The sequence below is a fragment of the Choloepus didactylus genome, chromosome 17, assembly GCF_015220235.1.
Source record: "Choloepus didactylus isolate mChoDid1 chromosome 17, mChoDid1.pri, whole genome shotgun sequence".
NCBI lineage: Eukaryota > Metazoa > Chordata > Mammalia > Pilosa > Megalonychidae > Choloepus > Choloepus didactylus.
In genome coordinates, this window is record NC_051323.1 from 63,834,021 (window position 1) to 63,858,360 (window position 24,340).

General features: G+C 37.4%; 1 protein-coding gene across 13 annotated transcripts in view; it reads right to left on the minus strand.

Annotated features, from left to right (window-relative positions):
- Positions 1 to 24,340, minus strand: part of CCDC138 (coiled-coil domain containing 138) — a 121,018-nt gene that overhangs the window by 65,647 nt on the left and 31,031 nt on the right. For all 13 annotated transcript variants that reach the window (XM_037807147.1, XM_037807148.1, XM_037807145.1 and 10 more), the window contains 2 exons: positions 14,592 to 14,756; positions 12,219 to 12,335 (listed from right to left, as the gene is read on the minus strand). In XM_037807147.1, the coding sequence (XP_037663075.1) occupies positions 12,219 to 12,335; positions 14,592 to 14,756 (282 nt within the window). The remainder of the gene's footprint in view (positions 1 to 12,218; positions 12,336 to 14,591; positions 14,757 to 24,340) is intronic.

Sequence of the window (24,340 nt, forward strand, 5' to 3'; positions counted from 1 at the left end):
ACCAACTACACACGCAAGCTTGGTACACCAATTGGACCCCACAAGACTCACTCCCCCACTCACCAAAAAGGCTAAGCAGGGGAGAACTGGCTTGTGGAGAACAGGTGGCTCGTGCACGCCACCTTCTGGTTAGTTAGAGAAAGTGTACTCCACGAAGCTGTAGATCTGATAAATTAGAGATAAGAACTTCAATTGGTCTACACATCCTAAAAGAACCCTATCAAGTTCAGCAAATGCCAGGAGGCCAAAAACAACAGAAAATTATAAAGCATATGAAAAAACGAGACGATATGGATAACCCAAGCCCAAGCACCCAAATCAAAAGATCAGAAGAGACACAGCACCTAGAGCAGCTACTCAAAGAACTAAAGATGAACAATGAGACCATAGTACGGGAGATAAAGGAAATCAAGAAGACCCTAGAAGAGCATAAAGAAGACATTGCAAGACTAAATAAAAAAATGGATGATCTTATGGAAATTAAAGAAACTGTTGACCAAATTAAAAAGATTCTGGACACTCATAGTACAAGACTAGAGGAAGTTGAACAACGAATCAGTGACCCTGAAGATGAAAGAATGGAAAATGAAAGCATAAAAGAAAGAATGGGGAAAAAAATTGAAAAAATCAAAATGGACCTCAGGGATACGATAGATAATATGAAACGTCCGAATATAAGACTCATTGGTGTCCCAGAAGGGGAAGAAAAGGGTAAAGGTCTAGGAAGAGTATTCAAAGAAATTGTTGGGGAAAACTTCCCAAATCTTCTAAACAACATAAATACACAAATCATAAATGCTCAGCGAACTCCAAATAGAATAAATCCAAATAAACCCACTCCGAGACATATACTGATCACACTGTCAAACACAGAAGAGAAGGAGCAAGTTCTGAAAGCAGCAAGAGAAAAGCAATTCACCACATACAAAGGAAACAGCATAAGACTAAGTAGTGACTACTCAGCAGCCACCATGGAGGCGAGAAGGCAGTGGCACGATATATTTAAAATTCTGAGTGAGAAAAATTTCCAGCCAAGAATACTTTATCCAGTAAAGCTCTCCTTCAAATTTGAGGGAGAGCTTAAATTTTTCACAGACAAACAAATGCTGAGAGAATTTGCTAACAAGAGAACTGCCCTACTGGAGATACTAAAGGGAGCCCTACAGACAGAGAAAGAAAGAAAGGACAGAGAGACTTGTAGAAAGGTTCAGTGCTAAAGAGATTCGGTATGGGTACAATAAAGGATATTAATACAGAGGGGAAAAACATATATGACAAACATAAACCAAAGGATAAGATGGCTGATTCACGAAATGCCTTCACGGTTATAACGTTGAATGTAAATGGATTAAACTCCCCAATTAAAAGATATAGATTCACAGAATGGATCAAAAAAAATGAACCATCAATATGTTGCATACAAGAGACTCATCTTAGACACAGGGACACAAAGAAACTGAAAATGAAAGGATGGAAAAAAATATTTCATGCCAGCTACAGCCAAAAGAAAGCAGGTGCAGCAATATTAATCTCAGATAAAATAGACTTCAAATGCAGCAATGTTTTGAGAGACAAAGAAGGCCACTACATGCTAATAAAAGGGGCAATTCAGCAAGAAGAAATAACAATCGTAAATGTCTATGCACCCAATCAAGGTGCCACAAAATACATGAGAGAAACACTCGCAAAACTAAAGGAAGCAATTGATGTTTCCACAATAATTGTGGGAGACTTCAACACATCACTCTCTCCTATACATGGATCAACCAGACAGAAGACCAATAAGGAAATTGAAAACCTAAACAATCTCATAAATGACTTAGATTTAACAGACATATACAGGACATTACATCCCAAATCACGAGGATACACATACTTTTCTAGTGCTCACAGAACTTTCTCCAGAATAGATCATATGCTGGGACATAAAAGAAGTCTCAATGAATTTAAAAAGATTGAAATTATTCAAAATACATTCTCTGACCACAATGGAATACAATTAGAAGTCAAAACCATCAGACACTTAGAAAATTCACAAATACCTGGAGGTTAAACAACACACTCCTAAACAATCAGTGGGTTAAAGAAGAAATAGCAAGAGAAATTGCTAAATATATAGAGACGAATGAAAATGAGAACACAACATACCAAAACCTATGGGATGCAGCAAAAGCAGTGCTAAGGGGGAAATTTATAGCACTAAACGCATATATTAAAAAGGAAGAAAGAGCCAAAATCAAAGAACTAATGGATCAACTGAAGAAGCTAGAAAATGAACAGCAAACCAATCCTACACCAAGTAGAAGAAAAGAAATAACAAGGATTAAAGCAGAAATAAATGACATAGAGAACAAAAAAACAATAGAGAGGATAAATAACACCAAAAGTTGGTTCTTGGAGAAGATCAACAAAATTGACAAGCCCCTAGCTAGACTGACAAAATCAAAAAGAGAGAAGACCCATATAAACAAAATAATGAATGAAAAAGGTGACATAACTGCAGATCCTGAAGAAATTAAAAAAATTATAAGAGGATATTATGAACAACTGTATGGCAACAAACTGGATAATGCAGAAGAAATGGACAATTTCCTGGAAACATATGAACAACCTAGACTGACCGGAGAAGAAATAGAAGACCTCAACCAACCCATCACAAGCAAAGAGATCCAATCAGTCATCAAAAAGCTTCCCACAAATAAATGCCCAGGGCCAGATGGCTTCACAGGGGAATTCTACCAAACTTTCCAGAAAGAACTGACACCAATCTTACTCAAACGCTCTCAAAACATTGAAGAAAATGGAACACTACCTAACTCATTTTATGAAGCTGACATCAATCTAATACCAAAACCAGGCAAAGATGCTACAAAAAAGGAAAACTACCGGCCAATCTCCCTAATGAATATAGATGCAAAAATCCTCAACAAAATACTTGCAAATCGAATCCAAAGACACATTAAAAAAATCATACACCATGACCAAGTGGGGTTCATTCCAGGCATGCAAGGATGGTTCAACATAAGAAAATCAATCAATGTATTACAACACATTAACAAGTCAAAAGGGAAAAATCAATTGATCATCTCAATAGATGCTGAAAAAGCATTTGACAAAATCCAACATCCCTTTTTGATAAAAACACTTCAAAAGGTAGGAATTGAAGGAAACTTCCTCAACATGATAAAGAGCATATATGAAAAACCCACAGCCAGCATAGTACTCAATGGTGAGAGACTGAAAGCCTTCCCTCTAAGATCAGGAACAAGACAAGGATGCCCGCTGTCACCACTGTTATTCAACATTGTGCTGGAAGTGCTAGCCAGGGCAATCTGGCAAGACAAAGAAATAAAAGGCATCCAAATTGGAAAAGAAGAGTAAAACTGTCATTGTTTGCAGATATGATCTTATATCTGGAAAACCCTGAGAAATCGACGATACAGCTACTAGAGATAATAAACAAATTTAGCAAAGTAGTAGGATACAAGATTAATGCACATAAGTCAGTAATGTTTCTATATGGTAGAAATGAACAAACTGAAGAGACACTCAAGAAAAAGATACCATTTTCAATAGCAACTAAAAAAATCAAGTACCTAGGAATAAACTTAACCAAAGATGTAAAAGACCTATACAAAGAAAACTACGTAACTCTACTAAAAGAAATATAAGGGGACCTTAAAAGATGGAAAAATATTCCATGTTCATGGATAGGAAGGCTAAATGTCATTAAGATGTCAATTCTACCCAAACTCATCTACAGATTCAATGCAATCCCAATCAAAATTCCAACAACCTACTTTGCATACTTGGAAAAGCTAGTTATCAAATTTATTTTGAAAGGGAAGATGCCTCAAATTGCTAAAGACACTGTAAAAAAGAAAAACGAAGTGGGAGGACTTACACTCCCTGACTTTGAAGCTTATTATAAAGCCACAGTTGCCAAAACAGCATGGTACTGGCACAAAGATAGACATATAGATCAATGGAATCGAATTGAGAATTCAGAGATAGACCCTCAGATCTATGGCCGCCTGACCTTTGATAAGGCCCCCAAAGTCACTGAACTGAGTCATAATGGTCTTTTCAACAAATGGGGCTGGGAGAGTTGGATATCCATATCCAAAAGAATGAAAGAGGACCCCTACCTCACCCCTTACACAAAAATTAACTCAAAATGGACCAAAGATCTCAATATAAAAGAAAGTACCATAAAACTCCTAGAAGATAATGTAGGAAAACATCTTCAAGACCTTGTATTAGGCGGCCACTTCCTAGACTTTATACCCAAAGCACAAGCAACAAAAGAGAAAACAGATAAATGGGAACTCCTCAAGCTTAGAAGTTTCTGCACCTCAAAGGAATTTCTCAAAAAGGTAAAGAGGCAGCCAACTCAATGGGAAAAAATTTTTGGAAACCATGTATCTGACAAAAGACTGATACCTTGCATATATAAAGAAATCCTACAACTCAATGACAATAGTACAGACAGCCCAATTATAAAATGGGCAAAAGATATGAAAAGACAATTCTCTGAAGAGGAAATACAAATGGCCAAGAAACACATGAAAAAATGTTCAGCTTCACTAGCTATTAGAGAGATGCAAATTAAGACCACAATGAGATACCATCTCACACCGATTAGAATGGCTGCCATTAAACAAACAGGAAACTACAAATGCTGGAGGGGATGTGGAGAAATTGGAACTCTTATTCATTGTTGGTGGGACTGTATAATGGTTCAGCCACTCTGGAATTCAGTCTGGCATTTCCTTAGAAAACTAGATATAGAGTTACCATTCGCTCTAGCGATTGCACTTCTCGGTATATAACCGGAAGGTCGGAAAGCAGTGACACGAACAGATATCTGCACGCCAATGTTCATAGCAGCATTATTCACAATTGCCAAGAGATGGAAACAACCCAAATGTCCTTCAACAGATGAGTGGATAAATAAAATGTGGTATATACACACGATGGAATACTACGCGGCAGTAAGAAGGAACGATCTCGTGAAACATATGACAACATGGATGAACCTTGAAGACATAATGCTGAGCGAAATAAGCCAGGCACAAAAAGAGAAATATTATATGCTACCACTAATGTGAACTTTGAAAAATGTAAAACAAATGGTTTATAATGTAGAATGCAGGGGAACTAGCAATAGAGAGCAATTAAGGAAGGGGGAACAATAATCCAAGAAGAAAAGATAAGCTATTTAACGTTCTGGGGATGCCCAGGAATGACTATGGTCTGTTAATTTCTGATGGATACAGTAGGAACAAGTTCACAGAAATGTTGCTATATTAGGTAACTTTCTTGGGGTAAAGTAGGAACATGTTGGAAGTTAAGCAGTTATCTTAGGGTAGTTGTCTTTTTCTTACTCCCTTGTTATGGTCTCTTTGAAATGTTCTTTTATTGTTTGTTTGTTTTCTTTTTAATTTTTTTTCATACACTTGATTTAAAAAAGAAGGGAAAGTTAAAAAAAAAAAAAGAAAAACAAGGAAAAAAAGATGTAGTGCCCCCTTGAGGAGCCTGTGGAGAATGCAGGGGTATTGGCCTACCCCACCTCGATGGTTGCTAACATGACCACAGACATAGGGGACTGGTGGTTTGATGGGTTGAGCCCTCTACCATAGGTTTTACCCTTGGGAAGACGGTTGCTGCAAAGGAGAGGCTAGGCCTCCCTATGGTTGTGCCTAAGAGCCTCCTCCCGAATGCCTCTTTGTTGCTCAGATGTGGCCCTCTCTCTCTGGCTAAGCCAACTTGAAAGGTGAAATCACTGCCCTCCCCCCTACGTGGGACCAGACACCCAGGGGAGTGAATCTCCCTGGCAACGTGGAATATGACTCCCGGGGAGGAATGTAGACCTGGCATCGTGGGACGGAGAACATCTTCTTGACCAAAAGGGGGATGTGAAAGGAAATGAAATAAGCTTCAGTGGCAGAGAGATTCCAAAAGGAGCCGAGAGGTCACTCTGGTGGGCACTCTTATGCATACTTTAGACAACCCTTTTTAGGTTCTAAAGAATTGGGGTAGCTGGTGGTGGATACCTGAAACTATCAAACTACAACCCAGAACCCATGAATCTCGAAGACAGTTGTATAAAAATGTAGCTTATGAGGGGTGACAAGGGGATTGGGAAAGACATAAGGACCACACTCCACTTTGTCTAGTTTATGGATGGATGAGTAGAAAAATAGGGGAAGGAAACAAACAGACAAAGGTACCCAGTGTTCTTTTTTACTTCAATTGCTCTTTTTCACTCTAATTATTATTCTTGTTATTTTTGTGTGTGTGCTAATGAAGGTGTCAGGGATTGATTTAGGTGATGAATGTACAACTATGTAATGGTACTGTGAACAATCGAAAGTACGATTTGTTTTGTGTGACTGCGTGGTATGTGAATATATCTCAATAAAATGAAGATTAAAAAAAAAAAAAAAAGCCAATCCATTTCTGTTATTTTGCACAACAGCAGCATTAGTAAACCGGAACACCATATGACCTGGCAATCCCCTTATTAGGTATGTACTCAAAAGAATTCCTAGCAGGGACACAAACAGATATTTGCACACAAATAGCAGCATTATTCACAACTGCCAAAAGATGGAAGTAGCCCAAGTGTCCACCAACAGGTAAACGGAGAAGCAAAATGTGGTACATACATACAATGGAATATCATGCAGCCATGAAAAGGAACAAGGTTCTGATGCATGTGACATGGGTGAACCTTGATGAACTTGCATTGCATGAAATTAGCCAGACACAAAAGGACTAATACTGTATGAACAAATGAAACTTAGAATAAGCAGATCCTTAGAGTGAGAGATAAGAAAACAGGTACCAGGGGCTAGGGAGTGCTAGGGAAGGGGAAGTTAAAGCTTCATTGGAGGAAATAGAAAAGAGGGTAGAGATTGGGCACCAAAAGGATTTATTGCAAAAGTCCAGAAATGGATAGCATAATACTTGTAATAGGAGCACCATATTTTAAGTATAATGAACAAAGTTGAGTGTCAGTATGGTTGAAAGAGGAAGGTTAGGGGCAAGTATGCCACCAAAGGATAAAAACTGGGACTACCTATCTTAGCAAAACTAAATGTACAACTATAAGAAAGTTTTTACATGAGGCAGAACAAAAGAATGCCATCATTTTAAGGTGTTGAAAGTGGGATGGTATATGGAAAAAATACAATCAACCTAGGGTCTATAGTTAACAGTAACATTGTAATATTCTTCCATTAATTGTAACAAAGGCAATATATCAAAGTTAAATGTCAATAAGAGGGGGATAAAAGGGAGGGGTATGGGATTCTTGCTGTTGTTGTTGTTGTTTCTCCTTTCTATTATTATTACTTTTCTTATTATTTTTTTTCCCCTTTTTCCTCTTCTTCATTTGTGGAAGGAAAAGAAATGTTCTCATATAGATTGTGGTAATAAATGCATTAACTATGTGATTATACTTGGAGCCATTGATTGTTCACTTTACGATGGATTCTTTCAAATTAAACTGTTTAAAAAATAAACAGAGAGCTATACATGCTGGAGAAGATGTGGAGAAAGATACATCCCTAGTCACTGTTGGTGTAGAAGTGGAATGGTGCAGCCCCTCTGGAGGGCAGTGTGGTGGTCCCACAGGAGGCTGGGTATAGGGTTGTCAAATGATCCTGCAACACCATTTTTAGGTATATACTTGGAAGAACGGAAAGAAGAGACATGAATAGACATTTGCACATTGGTGATTATGATGGCATTATTCACAATTTGCAATGGAGGTGGCCTAAGGGTGTACATTGACTGATGAACGGAAGGGCGAACTCTGGTGTCTATATGCAACAGAATATTGAGAGGCTGCAAGAAGGAATGGAGTTGTGAGGCATGGAACTATGTGAATGAACTTTGAGGACCTTATGTTGAGTGACATAAGCCAAAAACAAAAGGACAAACATTGTATGGTCTCACTAATATAAACTAACTATAATGAGCAAATGCTGAGAATTGAATTCGAGAGCATAGGTATCAGGGGATAGAACTTGGGCAGAGAGTAGGCAATCGATGATTCAGGAGTACAGAATGTTCAGTAAGGCTCATTGTAAAGATTCCTAGACTGTAAGCTCTTACAGCAGTCACATTTATTTCTGAATTTTAACTGTTATTTCTAAATTCTGAGATGCTGAGCTCTTTGGGTACAGCCTGGTAGTTCCCTGGAACTTTGGATATCTGAGTGACACCTGAGACCCAGAGATAGAGTTCTGCTGCTCTAAAAGTCAGCATTACTCCATATAACAGCTAAGGTAGCTGAAAAAGAGACCAGACTTCAATTAGAGATACAAATGAAACAGACTTGTTTAGGACTAAAGTAAATAAGAACACAGGGTAAAAGATGATACTGACTGCATTTCAAAACTTCATCTTTTGTGTGAGACCAAAGGAAGACATGCTTATTTGGTACAATTTACATTTTCTGTAGCACACTATCTAATTTAACCTGTACAGTCAGTTTACTCAAACAACGTACTTACATGGAACCTAGAAAAGGGAATGAGATCGTGTTATTCTGTACAGGTTAATGTAATACTCTAACATATTCCAGAGTATTTGGGGCAGAGAATAAAAATGTATTTGTAAAGCCCCCTTGAGGCTGGGGGGAAAATGTGGAAATATTAAACTTCCCCACCTGGGGAGGTCTTGACATTCTCTCAACCATTAAGGACTCCCAATTTAATAAGCCAAGCCCTCAATCTTGAGATTGCCCTTACAAGGCTTATTTCTGTAATGGCGAAGCTAAGCCTACTTATAACCATGCCCAACAGTCACCCTCAGAGAAACTCTTCTTTTGCTCAGAAGTGACCTCTCTCTATGCCAAACTCTGCAAATAAACTTACTACCCTCCCCAGTATGTGGGACATGACTCCCAGGGGAGTAAGTCTCCCTGGCAAAGTGTGACACAACTCCTGGGGATGAGCCTGGCCCTGGCATCATGGGATGGAGAATGCCTTTCTTGACCAAAAGGAGGAAAAGAAATGGAATGAAATAAACTTTCAGTGTCTAAGAGATTTCAAATAGAGTCGGGAGATCATTCTGGAGGGTATTCTTATGCATTATATAGATACTCCTTTTTAGTTTCAAGTGTATTAGAATATATAGAAGGAAATAACTGAAACAGTTGAACTGTAATCCAGTAGTCTTGATTCCTTGATGATGATAATATAACTATACAGCTTTTATGGGGTGACCGTTTGTGAAAACCTTGTGACTGACACTCCCTTAATTATTCAGTGTCTGGGCAGATGAATAATAAAATAAAGACAAATACAAATAAACAAATAAATGGGGGGGATGGGGTTTGGGATGCTTTGGGTGTTCTTTTCTTATTTTTTATTTTTTTCTCTTTTTTTTTTTCTTTGGAGTAATGAAAATGTTCTAAAATTGACTGTGGTGATGAAGGCACAGCTATGTGGTGATACCATGAGCCACTGATTGCATTCTTTGGATGGATTATATGGTGTGTGAATATATCTCAATAAAACTGCATTAAAACAAAAAAGCTTAATTGGTACAGAATTTCTGTTGGGCATGATGGAAAAGTTGTGGTAATGGACGACGATGACAGCTGCACAACATCCCTCTTGAATGTAACTAACGTGACTGAATGTGGTTAAAGGGGAAAATTTTAGGTTGTATATATGTTCCTAAAATAATAATTAATAAAAATCCTTCAAAATCAGTTAAACAAAATATTGCAAAGGAATAGTCTTGCAACTAAAGGAAACATAAATAGCAACACCTCTTAAAACATAAAAAAAGGAAAGAAATAAAAACTGTTTTATTTGCAGATGACATGATTGTCTATGTAGAAAATCCCAAGGACCCTTTAAGAAAACTCTTAAAACAAATAAATGAGTTCAGCAAGGTTGCAGGATATAAGATAAAAATGTAGCAGTTAACTATATTTCAATAAATTAGCAATGAACACGTGGACACTGAATGAAAAATAAAATACAAATTACAATTGCTCAAAAAAATGAAATATTCACCTGAAAATCTAGCAAAATAGGTGAAAGACTTTAATGCTGAAAACTACACAATACAGATGAACATTACCAAAGGCTATCTAAATATATGGAGAAACATTTATGTTAATAATGGATCAGAAGCCTGAACACAGTAAAGATGTCAATTGTCCCGAAATTGATATGCAGGTTTAATACAATTCTTATCAAAAAGGGTTTTATAGGGAAGACTACTCTAACACTTATTTGGAAAGGCAAAGTAACTAGAATAGCTAAGACAAATTTGAAAATGAAGAATAAAGTGGGAGGAATCAGTCTATCCAATTTCAAAACTTATTACATAGCTACAGTAATCAAGATGTGTGATACTGGCATAGATCAATGGAATAGAACAGAGAACCTAGAAATAGACCCATATAAATGTGCCCAAATGACAAAGATGCAAAAGCAAACTAATGGAGGAAAGTTGGCCTTCACAATAAATGGTGTTGGAGTAATTAGACATCAACAGGCCAAAAAATGAACCTTAACCTAAGTTTCACACCTTATACAAAAATTAACTCAAAATGGAGAACAGATGAAAATGTAAAATGCAAAATTATAAAACTGTTAGAAAAAAACAAAGGAGAAAATCTTCAGGATCTAGGATTAAGCAATGAGATCTTAGACATAATACCAAAACAACAGTCCACAAAAGGAAAAACTGATAAACTAAACTTCATCAAAAGTAAAAACCTTTGCTTTATGAAAGACCCTGTTAAGGGGATGAAAAGACAAGCTACAGAGTGGGAGAAAATATTTGCAAACCACATATCCAATAAAAGACTAGCACCTAGAACTCTCAAAACTCAGCAGCAAAAATAAATCCCACTAGAAAGTGGACAAAAGACAATGAAGAGGATCTACAGGTGGAAAATAAGCACAAGAAAAGGTGGTTTAACATCATTAGCCATTAGGGAAATGCAAATTAAAACACCAAGGACAATGGCTAAAATAAAAAAATTAATTAAAAAAAAAACATTACCATCAAATGGCGGCAAGGCATGGAAAAACTGGATCACTCATATATTACTCATGGGAATATAACATGGTACAGTCACTCCGAAAATCAGTTTGGCAATTTCTTCAAAAATTAAACATGCAGCTGTCATACAACCCAATAACTGCATAAAGGTATTCCTCTCAGAGAAATAAAAACACGTGTTCACATAAAAATGTGCACATGAATGGTACTCTCACCAGAAAAAGAGGTCAGATCAGAAGTACTGTCTATATCACATATAATAGGGGCTCAAAAATATTTGTAGATAAAATTAAACTACATATTATCTGAAGGAAAATGACAAGAATAGTTAGAAGGAAGAAAGAACAAAGTTTCATTTTTATTAAAGCCTAACTTTACATGGCTGAAAGTAAGGATATAGGCAACCATTTTAAGAAATAAATATACAAACTATATTTTGTAAGCTAAGACAAACTTATTGTGGAAAGAAGACAGTAACATTAACAGATTTGTTACGTAACATGAACTGCCGTTCCCATATTCAACAAAACCTAGGATTAAACAATCCAAATACAAATTTGTTTTTCTCCTTTTTTTAAGGAAATGAAAGTTGTAAGTTCATCAATCCTAAATGGGAATATATAAGTTTTCCTAACGTACTACAATATATAGCACAATAGGCTACACATACATCTCACGAATTCAAAATAAAATGACCCTTGGTGAGTAGGTAACATATACTATGTATCTTTTTTTTTTTTTAACCCTGGGAACAATTTTTCTTTTATAATGAATTAGGTTACCTTAATAATCACTGTCCCATTAAGCTAGTATTTACTGACATAGAAAACAAGAAATCCTTAATTCCTATTACTTTCAGAAGAGTATGATAAATCAAAAAACTATAAATTTTGTTATTAAGAATAATCTACCACAGTGAAACTCCTTATTTATACAGTTTTAAAGCTCAAAAAGCATGTTATATAATGAAGTTATTAAGTCCATGTCATGGAGAAATAAGAGACATACAAAAGGAGAAAGAAGAGAAGATGGATAGTAAATAAAGCAAGTGAGGCAAGCAGAAGTTCTGAAATATAAAGAGAATACATGTAAAAATATAATATTGTTAAAGAACAAGATCAAGAAAAATAATACTAAATGGAGTGTTATTTGAAGATAGATACCTTTTAATAAATTACCTGTGTTCTGTTGTCCAGCTGCCTTAAGGACCAATATATAAACTTTATAAAAGGCTCATGAAGTTTGGCATTCACATATGGCATCCACTGTAGCTGCTCTGCAATCACAGGCAAAAGCTAAAGATAAAATGATAGAAAATACACACAGTATTTTTTGATGTCTGAAATCATCACAATTTCCAAAAATCATATTTTTGCAAAAAAAAAATTCTCCAACAGAAATCTTCACTTTAGAAATCATATGCAATACAATTTGGTAATATGTATTTGAAATTTAAGATTTGTATTTCCTTTGACCCAGAAACAGTATATCTAGGAATTTAACCTAAGGAAATTAACCTAGACAAAGATACTTTTTGAAACATAAATGGTTAAATTTATGGTGCACATAAAATCATTAAAATTATCATCTAGAACTATATTTATTGCCATGATATATTCTGGGGTGAAAAAAAAGTTACAAAAAAGCAAATGTTATAAGATCCCATTTAATAAAATGCCTATATGGATTTATGTTGGAAAAGAGATAAATGAAAGGATGTTTTAAAAAAATATTAACAGTGGGTGACTTTTACTTTTCTCTTTACAAGTCTGTTTGGTATAAATACCTTAATAATGAATATAGGTCAATTTGTAAAAGTAATAAAAAATTTGTGAAAAGATGTTTATTAGTTTTGCTTCAAAAGTATTATATTACTCCCTCCCCCCTACGTGGGACCCGACTCCCAGGGGTGTAAATCTCCCTGACAACGCAGAGTATGACTCCCAGGGATGAATGTGGACCCGGCATCGTGGGACTGAGAGTATCTTCTTGACCAAAAGGGGGATGCAAAATGAGACGAGATGGTTTCAGTGGCTGAGAGATTCCAAATGGAGTCGAGAGGTCACTCTGGTGGACATTCTTATGCACTATATAGATAACACTTCTTAGGCTTTAATGTATTGGAATAGCTAGAAGTAAATACCTGAAACTACCAAACTCCAACCCAGCAGTCTGGACTCCTGAAGACAATTATATAATAATGTAGATTACAAGGGATGACAGTGTGATTCTGAAGACCTTGTGGATCACACCCCCTTTATCTAGTGTATGGATGAGTAAAAAAATGGGGATAAAAACTAAAGGACAAATGGGGTGGGATAGGGGGATGATTTGGGTGTTCTTTTTTCACTTTTATTTTTTATTCTTGTTCTGGTTCTTTCTGATGTAAGGAAAATGTTCAGAGATAAATTGTGGTGATGAACGCATAACTATGTTATCATACTGTGGACAGTGGATTGTATATCATGGATGATTGTATGGTGTGTGAATGTATTTCAATAAAACTGAATTCAATAAAAAAAAAAGTATTATATTAGGGTTAAAAGATTTCACAAACTCAAAAAATATATTTCTAAGCCTTTAATTTAATAATCCCACTTCTAAGATACTGCTTAAGAAAATCATTTAAAATATACCTCTCCAAAAGCATATACACAAAGCTATTGTTTATAAGAGTATAAACTTAATTGTCTACCAATAGGAATGTGGTTACTTGAACTATGTATCTACTCAATGGACTAAAGAACACGAGCAAATGAAAAAATATAAACGATAAATTAAGTAAGAAAAATAAAAGCCAGGATACAAAATTGTATGTAACTCGACCACGGATGTGAAAATTAAGTGTATAAAAATAAATATAAGAGTTTGTTAGGAGTGGCTGTGACAAGCTGTAACCACCCCTACCCCTACCCCTCCTCCAACAACCCCAAGTGGGTCAGCCTTGCTTCCAAAAGCCCAACTCTGGCACCCTACCCTGGGGCCAGCCTCCCTACCCCCCACCCTATGCCTGGAGGAGGACCAACTGGGATAGGCTTGGGAAGGCAGGTCTGGAACTGGCGGCATAGAGAACTGAGGAGCTGGCTGCCTGCATCCTCAGGGAGGAAGGAAAAAAAATTAAAGAGTGTCTGTGAACTGCTCGAATTATAGAAAATACTGAAAATAAAAATCAGATTGTTAAGTTATTTATTCAAAATTTAAAGTGTCAAATGAATCTGACTGCTTGAATATGCAGGTCACTAAATTTACTCCCTAGAGAGAAGTTACAGAGGGGCATTCAAATTATCAGAAGGTAATTAGGTGCTTAATATCCGGACATTATTTTAAAAAAGATAAATCCCCATCATAGTAAGAAAAGACTAAATATGAATCAATTTTAATTAAGTCTGAAAAGAATTCTTTTTAGAACTGACTGTTGGAATGGTCAATTTTTAATCGAAGTTATCTATTTTCTTTTGATATTTTTTTCACTTGTGAAATATACTATAGGCTTTTCTTTTTTTTGAAACCTCATGTCTATTCAGTCATATATTTCAAATTAAAACACAAACCTTTACACACTTCTCCTGAATATCATTTCTCTGAGAAGAAAGTTTGAATAGTGGCTTTTCACCATCCATTCCAGATTCTTCATGTCTGAATTTGCTAAGGTGATGATCTGAAATCCAATCCATGAAGGTAGTTAAAAGCTCATAAACTTGTGCATTAAGCGGAACCTATATATCAGAAATTAAATCAAACATGTATTTCAGTGCACAATGTTATAAAACTTCAAATGTAAGCCCTTAACTTTTAAAGAATAATTTACCTAAGCTCTTTCCTAAAAAAGGACAAACCTTCTCCAAACAAACCAAAGAAAATGTAAATCAAACATTCCAAATTAATATTAAAAACATGACAAATTCTGGCGGAGAGGAGAGAAGACCAATCATAACAAGGAAATTGAAAAGGAAATCGTTCCTTATAACCAAAATAAAGAATTTTCATAAAAATTCTTCATCCAACTTTGATAACATAAAAAGTAAAGTTGGCCTTAACTTGAGAACATGAACAACCCATAACTAAAAGATTATAACAAGTTCAAAGTCTTCAAAAACTAAAGTTCCAATTACGGAACTTCATACTTTCTTCTTCCCATAAAAGTTGTTACTTTGTTCTTCTTTACATTAAACGAGTTATAAACAAGATATGAAAATTTTTTTCTATAAAATTTGTTCTCAGAGATCCTACCAAAATGGGAAGAAAAAGAGTATGACCAAAATGTCTCAAATAACTTATAAATTTAATTAGGCTGAATTTAGTAGCCCTTCAAAACAAATTTTTGTCAATCTGATTCAGCATTCATTACACATCTACCTCAAGCAGGGAGATAAGTAAGGTAGATTTGACTGGTTATATGCCAGATTTGATTGGTTTTTAAGAATCTGAGAAGACAGAGAAATAAAAAAGCAAATTAGTAAAAAGGCAACATTACGCTGAGAGCAAACCACAGAAACAGAATGAGATGACTGAAAACAAAAAGTTACATAAGTGCATTAACACATTATTCACAGCAAGAGCAAATTTTACCTCCTCGATTTCCTCCAAATAGTTCTTAAGCTTTAACTGCCTTTAGATGAAAACATAAATCATGTTGAGTGCTGACTATAAAATCTCTACTTTTTCTAATTTAAAGAACTAGAGATTTTATCAAAAATGATTGGAAACCACAATCAGATAACACTACACATCCACTGGAATGGTTAAAAACGAAAAAGACTGAAAACATGAAACGTTGACAAGTTGTGCAGCAACCAGAACTTTCATACATTGTTAGTAGGAAAATAAAATGCTATGGAGGCAGGGCAAGATGGCAGACTGGTGAGCTGTATGTTTTAGTTACTCCTCCAGGAAAGTAGGTAGAAAGCCAGAAACTGCGTGCACTGGACACCACAGAGCAATCTGACTTTGGGCATACGTCATACAACACTCATGAAAACGTGGAACTGCTGAGATCAGCGAAATCTGTAAGTTTTTGCGGCCAGGGGACCCGCGCCCCTCCCTGCCAGGCTCAGTCCCGTGGGAGGAGGGGCTGTCAGCTCCGGGAAGGAGAAGGGAGAAATGCAGTGGCAGCCCTTATCGGAATCTCATTCTACTGATCCAAACTCCAACCATAGACAGACTGAGACCAGACACCAGAGAATCTGAGAGCAGCCAGCCCAGCAGAGAGGAGACAGGCATAGAGAAAAAAAACAACATGAAACACTCCAAAATAAAAGCGGAGGATTTTTGGAGTTCTGGTGAACATAGAAAGGGGAAGGGCCCTGAGGTGCATATGCAAATCCCGAAGAAAAGCTGATCTCTCTGCCCTGTGGACCTTTCCTTAATGGCCCTGGTTGCTTTGTCTCTTAGCATTTCAATAACCCATTAGATCTCTGAGGAGGACCCTTTTTTTTAAATCCTTTTTTCTTTTTCTAAAACAATTACTCTAAGAAGCCCAATACAGAAAGCTTCAAAGACTTGCAATTTGGGCAGGTCAAGTCAAGAGCAGAACTAGGAGAGCTCTGAGACAAAACGCAATAATCCAGTGGCTGAGAAAATTCACTAAACACCACAACTTCCCAAGAAAAGGGGGGTGTCCGCTCACAGCCATCATCCTGGTGGACAGGAAACACTCCTGCACATCGCCAGCCCCAAAGCCCAGAACTGCCCCAGACAACCCAGTGTGACGGAAGTGCTTCAAATAACAGGCACACACCACAAAACTGGGCGTGGACATTAGCCTTCCCTGCATCCTCAGCTGATTGTCCCAGAGTTGGGAAGGTAGAGCAGTGTGAATTAACAAAGCCCCATTCAGCCATCATTTCAGCAGACTGGGAGCCTCCCTACACAGCCCAGCAGCCCAGAACTGCCCTGGGGGGACGGCACTCTCCTGTGACATAGCACAGTCATCCCTCAACAGAGGACCCGGGGTGCACGGCCTGAAAGAGGGGCCCACTTGCAAGTCTCAGGAGCCATACGCCAATACCAAGGACTTGTGGGTCAGTGGCAGAGACAAACTGTGGCAGGACTGAACTGAAGGATTAGACTATTGCAGCAGCTTTAAAACTCTAGGATCACCAGGGAGATTTGATTGTTAGAGCCACCCCCCGCCCCGACTGCCCAGAAACACGCCCCATATACAGGGCAGGCAACACCAACTACACACGCAAGCTTGGTACACCAATTGGACCCCACAAGACTCACTCCCCCACTCACCAAAAAGGCTAAGCAGGGGAGAACTGGCTTGTGGAGAACAGGTGGCTCGTGCACGTCACCTGCTGGTTAGTTAGAGAAAGTGTACTCCACGAAGCTGTAGATCTGATAAATTAGAGATAAGGACTTCAATTGGTCTACACATCCTAAAAGAACCCTATCAAGTTCAGCAAATGCCAGGAGGCCAAAAACAACAGAAAATTATAAAGCATATGAAAAAACGAGACGATATGGATAACCCAAGCCCAAGCACCCAAATCAAAAGATCAGAAGAGACACAGCACCTAGAGCAGCTACTCAAAGAACTAAAGATGAACAATGAGACCATAGTACGGGAGATAAAGGAAATCAAGAAGACCCTAGAAGAGCATAAAGAAGACATTGCAAGACTAAATAAAAAAATGGATGATCTTATGGAAATTAAAGAAACTGTTGACCAAATTAAAAAGATTCTGGACACTCATAGTACAAGACTAGAGGAAGTTGAACAACGAATCAGTGACCTCGAAGATGACAGAATGGAAAATGAAAGCATAAAAGAAAGAATGGGGAAAAAAATTGAAAAAATCGAAATGGACCTCAGGGATATGATAGATAATATGAAACGTCCAAATATAAGACTCATTGGTGTCCCAGAAGGGGAAAAAAAGGGTAAAGGTCTAGGAAGAGTATTCAAAGAAATTGTTGGGGAAAACCTCCCAAATCTTCTAAACAACATAAATACACAAATCATAAATGATCAGCGAACCCCAAATAGAATAAACCCAAATAAACCCACTCCGAGACATATACTGATCACACTGTCAAACACAGAAGAGAAGGAGCAAGTTCTGAAAGCAGCAAGAGAAAAGCAACTCACCACATACAAAGGAAACAGCATAAGACTAAGTAGTGACTACTCAGCAGCCACCATGGAGGCAAGAAGGCAGTGGCACGATATATTTAAAATTCTGAGTGAGAAAAATTTCCAACCAAGAATACTTTATCCAGCAAAGCTCTCCTTCAAATTTGAGGGAGAGCTTAAATTTTTCACAGACAAACAAATGCTGAGAGAATTTGCTAACAAGAGACCTGCCCTACTGGAGATACTAAAGGGTGCCCTACAGACAGAGAAACAAAGAAAGGACAGAGAGACGTGGAGAAAGGTTCAGTTCTAAAGAGATTCGGTATGGGTACAATAAAGGATATTAATAGACAGAGGGGAAAAATATGACAAACATAAACCAAAGGATAAGATGGCTGATTCAAGAAATGCCTTCACGGTTATAACGTTGAATGTAAATGGACTAAACTCCCCAATTAAAAGATATAGATTCTCAGAATGGATCAAAAAAAATGAACCATCAATATGTTGCATACAAGAGACTCATCTTAGCCACAGGGACACAAAGAAACTGAAAGTGAAAGGATGGAAAAAAATATTTCATGCAAGCTACAGCCAAAAGAAAGCAGGTGTAGCAATATTAATCTCAGATAAAATAGACTTGAAATGCAGGAATGTTTTGAGAGACAAAGAAGGCCACTACATACTAATAAAAGGGGCAATTCAGCAAGAAGAAATAACAATCGTAAATGTCTATGCACCCAATCAAGGTGCCACAAAATACATGAGAGAAACACTGGCAAAACTAAAGGAAGCAATTGATGTTTCCACAATAATTGTGGGAGACTTCAACACATCACTCTCTCCTATAGATAGATCAACCAGACAGAAGACCAATAAGGAAATTGAAAACCTAAACAATCTGATAAATGAATTAGATTTAACAGACATATACAGGACATTACATCCCAAATCACCAGGATACACATACTTTTCTAGTGCTCATGGAACTTTCTCCAGAATAGATCATATGCTGGGACATAAAACAAGCCTCAATAAATTTAAAAAGATTGAAATTATTCAAAGCACATTCTCTGACCACAATGGAATACAATTAGAAGTCAATAACCATCAGAGACTTAGAAAATTCACAAATACCTGGAGGTTAAACAACACACTCCTAAACAATCAGTGGGTTAAAGAAGAAATAGCAAGAGAAATTGCTAAATATATAGAGACGAATGAAAATGAGAACACAACATACCAAAACCTATGGGATGCAGCAAAAGCAGTGCTAAGGGGGAAATTTATAGCACTAAACGCATATATTAAAAAGGAAGAAAGAGCCAAAATCAAAGAACTAATGGATCAACTGAAGAAGCTAGAAAATGAACAGCAAACCAATCCTAAACCAAATACAAGAAAAGAAATAACAAGGATTAAAGCAGAAATAAATGACATAGAGAACAAAAAAACAATAGAGAGGATAAATATCACCAAAAGTTGGTTCTTTGAGATGATCAACAAGATTGACAAGCCCCTAGCTAGACTGACAAAATCAAAAAGAGAGAAAACCCATATAAACAAAATAATGAATGAAAAAGGTGACATAACTGCAGATCCTGAAGAAATTAAAAAAATTATAAGAGGATACTATGAACAACTGTATGGCAACAAACTGGATAATGTAGAGGAAATGGACAATTTCCTGGAAACATATGAACAACCTAGACTGACCAGAGAAGAAATAGAAGACCTCAACCAACCCATCACAAGCAAAGAGATCCAATCAGTCATCAAAAAGCTTCCCACAAATAAATGCCCAGGGCCAGATGGCTTCACAGGGGAATTCTACCAAACTTTCCAGAAAGAACTGACACCAATCTTACTCAAACGCTCTCAAAACATTGAAGAAAATGGAACACTACCTAACTCATTTTATGAAGCTGACATCAATCTAATACCAAAACCAGGCAAAGATGCTACAAAAAAGGAAAACTACCGGCCAATCTCCCTAATGAATATAGATGCAAAAATCCTCAACAAAATACTTGCAAATCGAATCCAAAGACACATTAAAAAAATCATACACCATGACCAAGTGGGGTTCATTCCAGGCATGCAAGGATGGTTCAACATAAGAAAATCAATCAATGTATTACAACACATTAACAAGTCAAAAGGGAAAAATCAATTGATCATCTCAATAGATGCTGAAAAAGCATTTGACAAAATCCAACATCCCTTTTTGATAAAAACACTTCAAAAGGTAGGAATTGAAGGAAACTTCCTCAACATGATAAAGAGCATATATGAAAAACCCACAGCCAGCATAGTACTCAATGGTGAGAGACTGAAAGCCTTCCCTCTAAGATCAGGAACAAGACAAGGATGCCCACTGTCACCACTGTTATTCAACATTGTGCTGGAAGTGCTAGCCAGGGCAATCCGGCAAGACAAAGAAATAAAAGGCATCCAAATTGGAAAAGAAGAAGTAAAACTGTCATTGTTTGCAGATGATATGATCTTATATCTAGAAAACCCTGAGAAATCGACAATACACCTACTAGAGCTAATAAACAAGTTAAGCAAAGTAGCGGGATACAAGGTTAATGCACATAAGTCAGTAATGTTTCTATATGCTAGAAATGAACAAACTGAAGAGACACTCAAGAATAAGATACCATTTTCAATAGCAACTAAAAAAATCAAGTACCTACGAATAAACTTAACCAAAGATGTAAAAGACCTATACAAAGAAAACTATGTAACTCTACTAAAAGAAATAGAAGGGGACCTTAAAAGATGGAAAAATATTCCATGTTCATGGATAGGAAGACTAAATGTCATTAAGATGTCAATTCTACCCAAACTCATCTACAGATTCAATGCAATCCCAATCAAAATTCCAACAACCTACTTTGCAGACTTGGAAAAGCTAGTTATCAAATTTATTTGGAAAGGGAAGATGCGTCGAATTGCTAAGGACACTCTAAAAAAGAAAAACGAAGTGGGAGGACTTACACTCCCTGACTTTGAAGCTTATTATAAAGCCACAGTTGCCAAAACAGCATGGTACTGGCACAAAGATAGACATATAGATCAATGGAATCGAATTGAGAATTCGGAGATAGACCCTCAGATCTATGGCCGACTGATCTTTGATAAGGCCCCCAAAGTCACTGAACTGAGTCATAATGGTCTTTTCAACAAATGGGGCTGGGAGAGTTGGATATCCATATCCAAAAGAATGAAAGAGGACCCCTACCTCACCCCCTACACAAAAATTAACTCAAAATGGACCAAAGATCTCAATATAAAAGAAAGTACCATAAAACTCCTAGAAGATAATGTAGGAAAACATCTTCAAGACCTTGTATTAGGCGGCCACTTCCTAGACTTTACACCCAAAGCACAAGCAACAAAAGAGAAAATAGATAAATGGGAACTCCTCAAGCTTAGAAGTTTCTGCACCTCAAAGGAATTTCTCAAAAAGGTAAAGAGGCAGCCAACTCAATGGGAAAAAATTTTTGGAAACCATGTATCTGACAAAAGACTGATACCTTGCATATATAAAGAAATCCTACAACTCAATGACAATAGTACAGTCGGCCCAATTATAAAATGGGCAAAAGATATGAAAAGACAGTTCTCTGAAGAAGAAATACAAATGGCCAAGAAAGACATGAAAAAATGTTCAGCTTCACTAGCTATTAGAGAGATGCAAATTAAGACCACAATGAGATATCATCTAACACCAGTTAGAATGGCTGCCATTAAACAAACAGGAAACTACAAATGCTGGAGGGGATGTGGAGAAATTGGAACTCTTATTCACTGTTGGTGGGACTGTATAATGGTTCAGCCACTCTGGAAGTCAGTCTGGCAGTTCCTTAGAAAACTAGATATTGAGTTACCATTCGATCCAGCGATTGCACTTCTCGGTATATACCTGGAAGATCGGAAAGCAGTGATACGAACAGCTATCTTCACGCCAATGTTCATAGCAGCATTATTCACAATTGCCAAGAGATGGAAACAACCCAAATGTCCTTCAACAGATGAGTGGATAAATAAAATGTGGTATATACACACGATGGAATACTACGCGGCAGTAAGAAGGAACGATCTCGTGAAACATATGACAACATGGATGAACCTTGAAGACATAATGCTGAGCGAAATAAGCCAGGCACAAAAAGAGAAATATTATATGCTACCACTAATGTGAACTTTGAAAAATGTAAAACAAATGGTTTATAATGTAGAATGCAGGGGAACTAGCAATAGAGAGCAATTAAGGAAGGGGGAACAATAATCCAAGAAGAAAAGATAAGCTATTTAACGTTCTGGGGATGCCCAGGAATGACTATGGTCTGTTAATTTCTGATGGATACAGTAGGAACAAGTTCACAGAAATGTTGCTATATTAGGTAACTTTCTTGGGGTAAAGTAGGAACATGTTGGAAGTTAAGCAGTTATCTTAGGTTAGTTGTCTTTTTCTTACTCCCTTGTTATGGTCTCTTTGAAATGTTCTTTTATTGTATGTTTGTTTTCTTTTTAACTTTTTTTTTCATACAGTTGATTTAAAAAAGAAGGGAAAGTTAAAAAAAAAAAAGAAAAAAGAAAAAAGACAAACAAGGAAAAAAAAAAAAAAAAAAGATGTAGTGCCCCCTTGGGGAGCCTGTGGAGAATGCAGGGGTATTTGCCTGCCCCACCTCCAGGGTTGCTGACATGGCCACAGACATAGGGGACTGGTGGTTTGATGGGTTGAGCCCTCTACCATAAGTTTTACCCTTGGGAAGACAGTTGCTGCAAAGGAGAGGCTAGGCCTCCCTGTATTTGTGCCTAAGAGTCTCCTCCTGAATGCCTCTTTGTTGCTCAGATGTGGCCCTCTCTCTCTGGCTAAGCCAACTTGAAAGGTGAAATCACTGCCCTCCCCCCTACGTGGGATCAGACACCCAGGGAAGTGAATCTCCCTGGCAACGTGGAATATGACTCCCGGGGAGGAATGTAGACCCGGCATCGTGGGATGGAGAACATCTTCTTGACCAAAAGGGGGATGTGAAAGGAAATGAAATAAGCTTCAGTGGCAGAGAGATTCCAAAACGAGCCGGGAGATCACTCTGGTGGGCACTCTTACGCACACTTTAGACAACCTTTTTTAGGTTCTAAAGAATTGGGGTAGCTGGTGGTGGATACCTGAAACTATTAAACTACAACCCAGAACCCATGAATCTCGAAGACAGTTGTATAAAAATGTAGCTTATGAGGGGTGACAGTGGGATTGGGAATGCCATAAGGACCAAACTCCACTTTGTCTAGTTTATGGATGGATGTGTAGAAAAGTAGGGGAAGCAAAGAAACAGACAAAGGTACCCAGTGTTCTTTTTTACTTCAATTGCTCTTTTTCACACTAATTATTATTCTTGTTATTTTTGTGTGTGTGCTAATGAAGGTGTCAGGGATTGATTTAGGTGATGAATGTACAACTATGTAATGGTACTGTAAACAATCGAAAGTACAATTTAAAAAAAAAAAAAAAAAAAGAAGGGAAAGTTAAAAAAAAAAAAAGAAAAACAAGGAAAAAAAGATGTAGTGCCCCCTTGAGGAGCCTGTGGAGAATGCAGGGGTATTCGCCTACCCCACCTCGATGGTTGCTAACATGACCACAGACATAGGGGTCTGGTGGTTTGATGGGTTGAGCCCTCTACCACAAGTTTTACCCTTGGGAAGATGGTTGCTGTAAAGGAGAGGCTAGGCCTCCCTATGGTTGTGCCTAAGAGCCTCCTCCCAAATGCCTCTTTGTTGCTCAGATGTGGCCCTGTCTCTCTAGCTAAGCCAATTTGAAAGGAGAAATCACTGCCCTCCCCCCTACGTGGGATCAGACACCCAGGGGAGTGAATCTCCCTGGCAACGTGGAATATGACTCCCAGGGAGGAATGTAGACCTGGCATCATGGGACGGAGAACATCTTCTTGACCAAAAGGGGGATGTGAAAGGAAATGAAATAAGCTTCAGTGGCAGAGAGAATCCAAAAGGAGCCGAGAGGTCACTCTGGTGGGCACTCTTACGCACACTTTCGACAACCCTTTTTAGGTTCTAAAGAATTGGGGTAGCTGGTGGTGGATACCTGAAACTATCAAACTACAACCCAGAACCCATGAATCTCGAAGACAGTTGTATAAAAATGTAGCTTATGAGGGGTGACAAGGGGATTGGGAAAGCCATAAGGACCACACT